The 3,817-nt window shown below is 57.6% G+C and overlaps 1 protein-coding gene across 1 annotated transcript; it reads left to right on the top strand.

Moving 5' to 3' along the window:
• The first annotated feature begins 37 nt into the window (after positions 1 to 37).
• Positions 38 to 3,081, top strand: LOC107325886 (oocyte zinc finger protein XlCOF19-like). Its single transcript, XM_015887145.2, has 3 exons — positions 38 to 42; positions 1,067 to 1,208; positions 1,640 to 3,081. Exons 2-3 carry the CDS (start codon positions 1,103 to 1,105, stop codon positions 2,368 to 2,370), a joined length of 837 nt encoding a protein of 278 aa, XP_015742631.1. The 5' UTR covers positions 38 to 42; positions 1,067 to 1,102; the 3' UTR covers positions 2,371 to 3,081.
• The last annotated feature ends 736 nt before the right edge of the window (positions 3,082 to 3,817 follow it).

Raw genomic sequence — 3,817 nt, 5'->3', positions numbered from 1 at the left:
GGGGGTGTTCTAAAAATCCCCCCCATGTGATGGGAGAAACAGGTGAGACTCCCCCCAAACAGGTGAAGAATTAGGGGGGAGGGTCCCCAAAATCCCCCCTAAACTTTCCCCCACCATGTGATGGGAGAAACGGGTGAGGAAAAGGGGGGGGTCCCTAAAATCGCCCCTAAACCCCCCCCCATGTGATGGGAGAAACAGGTGAGACCCACCCCAAACAAGTGAGGAAATAGGGGGGTCCCCAAAATCCCCCCTAAACTTCCCCCCCCCTGTGATGGGAGAAACAGGTGAATAAATGGGTAGGAGAATAAATGGGGGGGGGGGGTCCCTAAAATCCCCCCTAAAGAGGTGAGGAAATGGGGGGGTCCCCAAAATCCCCCCCTAAATCCCCCCTAAACCCCTCCCCCTATGTGATGGGAGAAACAGGTGAGACTCCCCCCAAACAGGTGAAGAATTAGGGGGGAGGGTCCCCAAAATCCCCCCTAAACTTCCCCCCTCCATGTGATGGGAGAACCCCCCCCCCATGTGATAGGAGAATAAATGGGGGGGGTCCCTAAAATCTCCCCTAAACAGGTGAGGAAATGGGGGGGTCCCCCAAATTCCCCCCCTAAATCCCCCCTAAACCCCTCCCCCTCATGTGATGGGAGAAACAGGTGAGACCCCCCCAAACAGGTGAGGAAATGGGGTGGGGGGGTCCCCAAATCCCCCCTAAACAGGGGAGGAAATAGGAGGGGGTCCCCAAAGTCCCCCCTAACCTCCACCAAACAGGTGAGGAAATAGGGGTGGGGTCCCCAAATCCCCCCTAAATCCCCCCCATGTGATGGGGGAAATAGGGGAGAGGGGGGTCCCTAAAACTCCCCTCCCCCATGTGATGAGAGAAACAGGTGAGGAAATAGAGGGGGGGGGTCCCTAAAATCCACCCTAAACAGGTGAGGAAGTAGGGGGGGGTCCAAAATCCCCCCTAAACAGGGGAGGAAATGGGGGGGGAACCCCATAACCTCCCCCCATAATAGGGCAGCAGCCCCCCTAACACCCCCCACACACACACACTTATGTTCCTGCCCCATAGCTGACAGTGCGTGTGAAGCTGGAAGACCCCCAAGTGATGCTGGACCCCCCCAGCCCCCCCATAGAAACCAATGGGGACGAGTGGGGGGAGGCCAATGGCAGCTTGGACCCTGAGGAAGAAGAGGAAAGACTACAGGAAACAGGTAATGGGGGGGGAACAACAAGAGACCCCCCCCAAAATGCAGATAGAGGGGGGTCCTACAATGGGGTTTGATCCTGGGGGGGTCCCATTGGGTTTGGTGCTGGGTTGATGGCTTCCAATTCATCCTTAACTGGTGTGGGATGGTGGAAACCAGTAGGGACCAGCGGACATAATGGTGGGTGAGGCCTCGTCTTCATCCCCCATTATTATGAACCCAATGATGATGGTGGGATATGGGGCTCTGTGGTGGGATGTGGGGCTCTGCTCTGAGGTTGAGGCCTTGTCTTCATCCCCTTCCACTATGAACCCAATGATGACGTTGGGATTTGGGCCATCTCCCCCCATTGGTAGAGCAGCCCACAGCGTTATGGGGTTTTATAGGTTGATGCCCCACAAGTCCCAGCCCCCAAATTCCCTCTTCCTTCCCCCCAGCAGATCCCAGCAGCACGGAGGACCCCATTCTGCCAACCCAAGACCCCTCACGTCCCCCTATCGCCCCCCAGTGTGACCCAATAAACAGGACACTGACACAGACCGAGACCCACCACCACCCTATAGGGACCCCAAAGGATCCCACCACCTTCCCACCCCCCCAAAGCCCAACTGGACCCACAGAGAACCCACCATCACACAGCAAGGACCGGCCCTACCCATGCAATGAATGCGGGAAGACCTTTGGCCGCCTGACCCACTTGAAGACCCACCAGCGGACCCACACCGGGGTCAAACCCTATTCCTGTATGGAGTGCGGCAAAAGCTTCGGCCACCTCTCCACCCTCACCACCCACCAACGTTTGCACACAGGCGAACGACCCTATAGATGTGGGGCGTGTGGGAAGACCTTCACCAACCCATCGGACCTCAACAAGCACCAGCGCTCACACACGGGAGAGAGGCCTTACCCTTGTATGGCGTGTGGGAAGCGGTTCAGCCAGCAATCCAACCTCACCATGCACCAACGCAGCCACACCGAGGAGCGGCCGTACCCCTGTGGGGCCTGTGGGAAGAGCTTCAAGTATCTGGCCGACCTGACGGTGCACGAGCGCTCGCACACGGGGGAGAGGCCGTTCCCTTGTGTTCAGTGTGGGAAGAGCTTCAGCAATAAGTCCTCGCTCGCAAGGCACACGAGGATCCACGCACGGGCGGCCGCGAGGGATAAGTGATGGGGTTGGTGGTGGGATTATGGGGGTCTGGGGGAGAAGAGGAGGGGGTGAGCGGCCAGGAATCGCTGTTAGGGCTGTAGAATGGATGGGGGTGAAGAGATGATGGTTGGGAGCTTCTAAGGATGGTTGGTGGCCTCCAAGAGCTTCCAAGGATGGTTGGTGGCCTCCAAGAGCTTCCAAGGATGGTTGGGGGCCTCCAAGACCTTCCAAAGATGGTTGGGGGCCTCCAAGAGCTTCCAAGGATGGTTGGTGGCCTCCAAGAACTTCTAAGGATGGTTGGTGGCCTCCAAGACCTTCCAAGGATGGTTGGGGGCCTCCAAGAGCTTCTAAGGATGGTTGAAGGCCTCCAAGAGCTTCCAAAGATGGTTGGGGGCCTCCAAGAGCTTCCAAGGATGGTTGGGGACCTCCAAGAGCTTCTAAGGATGGTTGGGGGCCTCCAGGACCTTCCAAGGATGGTTGGGGGCCTCCAAGAGCTTCTAAGGATGGTTAGAGGCCTCCAGGAGCTTCCAAGGATGGTTGGGGGCCTCCAAGAGCTTCCAAAGATGGTTAGGGGCCTCCAAGACCTTCCAAGGATGGTTGGTGGCCACCAAGAGCTTCTAAGGATGGTTGGAGGCCTCCAAGAGCTTCTAAGGATGGTTGGTGGCCTCCAAGAGCTTCCAAAGATGGTTGGGAGCCTCCAAGAGCTTCCAAGGATGGTTGGGGGCCTCCAAGAGCTTCGAAGCCTCCAAGAGCGGTTTCCAGGATGGTTGGGGCCCTTCCGGAAGAGCTTCCCAAGGTGGTTGGGGGCCTCCAGAGCTTCCAAGGATGGTTGGGGGCCCCAAGAGCTTCCAAGGATGGTTGGTGGCCTCCAAGAGCTTCTTTAAAGATGTTGGGGGCCTCCTTAAGAGCTTTCTTAATGAGTGGTTGGGGGCCTCAAGAGCTTCTAAGGATGGTTGGGGGCCGCCACGAGCTTCTAAGGATGGTTGGAAGGCCTCCAAGAGCTTCTGAGGTGTTGGGGGCCTCCACCGACCTTCCAGGATGGTTGGGGGCCTCCCAAGAGCTTCCAAGGATGGTTGGGGGCCTCCAAGAGCTTCCAAGGATGGTTGGGGGCCTCCAAGAGGCTTCTAAGGATGGTTGGGGCCTCCAATGAGCTTTCTAAGGATGGTTTGGGGCTCAAGAGCTTCCAAGGATGGTTGGGCTCAAGAGCTTTCTAAGGATGGTTGGGCCTCCAAGAGCTTCAAGGATGGGTTTGGGGGCTCCAAAGGAGCTTCCAAGGATGGTTGGTGGCCCTCCAGGAAGCTTCCAAGGATGGTTTGGGGGCCCTCCAAGAGTTCCAAAGATGGTTGGGGGCCCTCCAAGGCTTCTAAGGAAGGTTAGAGGCCTCCAAGAGCTTCCAAGGATGTTGGTGGCCTCCAAGAGCTTCTAAGGACTGTTGGGGGCCTCCCAAGCGCTTCCAAGGATGGTTGGG

Source organism: Coturnix japonica, linkage group LGE64, assembly GCF_001577835.2.
Source record: "Coturnix japonica isolate 7356 linkage group LGE64, Coturnix japonica 2.1, whole genome shotgun sequence".
NCBI classification, from domain to species: Eukaryota; Metazoa; Chordata; class Aves; order Galliformes; family Phasianidae; genus Coturnix; species Coturnix japonica.
This window is presented reverse-complemented; position numbering and strand designations above follow the sequence as displayed.

What these genes read in the sequence shown, in the direction of transcription:
- LOC107325886 (XM_015887145.2), top strand. Translation starts at nt 1,103, where the DNA reads ATGCTGGACCCCCCCAGCCCCCCCATAGAAACCAATGGGGACGAGTGG. An exon ending in GGAAAGACTACAGGAAACAG is followed by an intron (nt 1,209 to 1,639) that starts GTAATGGGGGGG and finishes CCTTCCCCCCAG; the next exon opens with CAGATCCCAGCAGCACGGAG.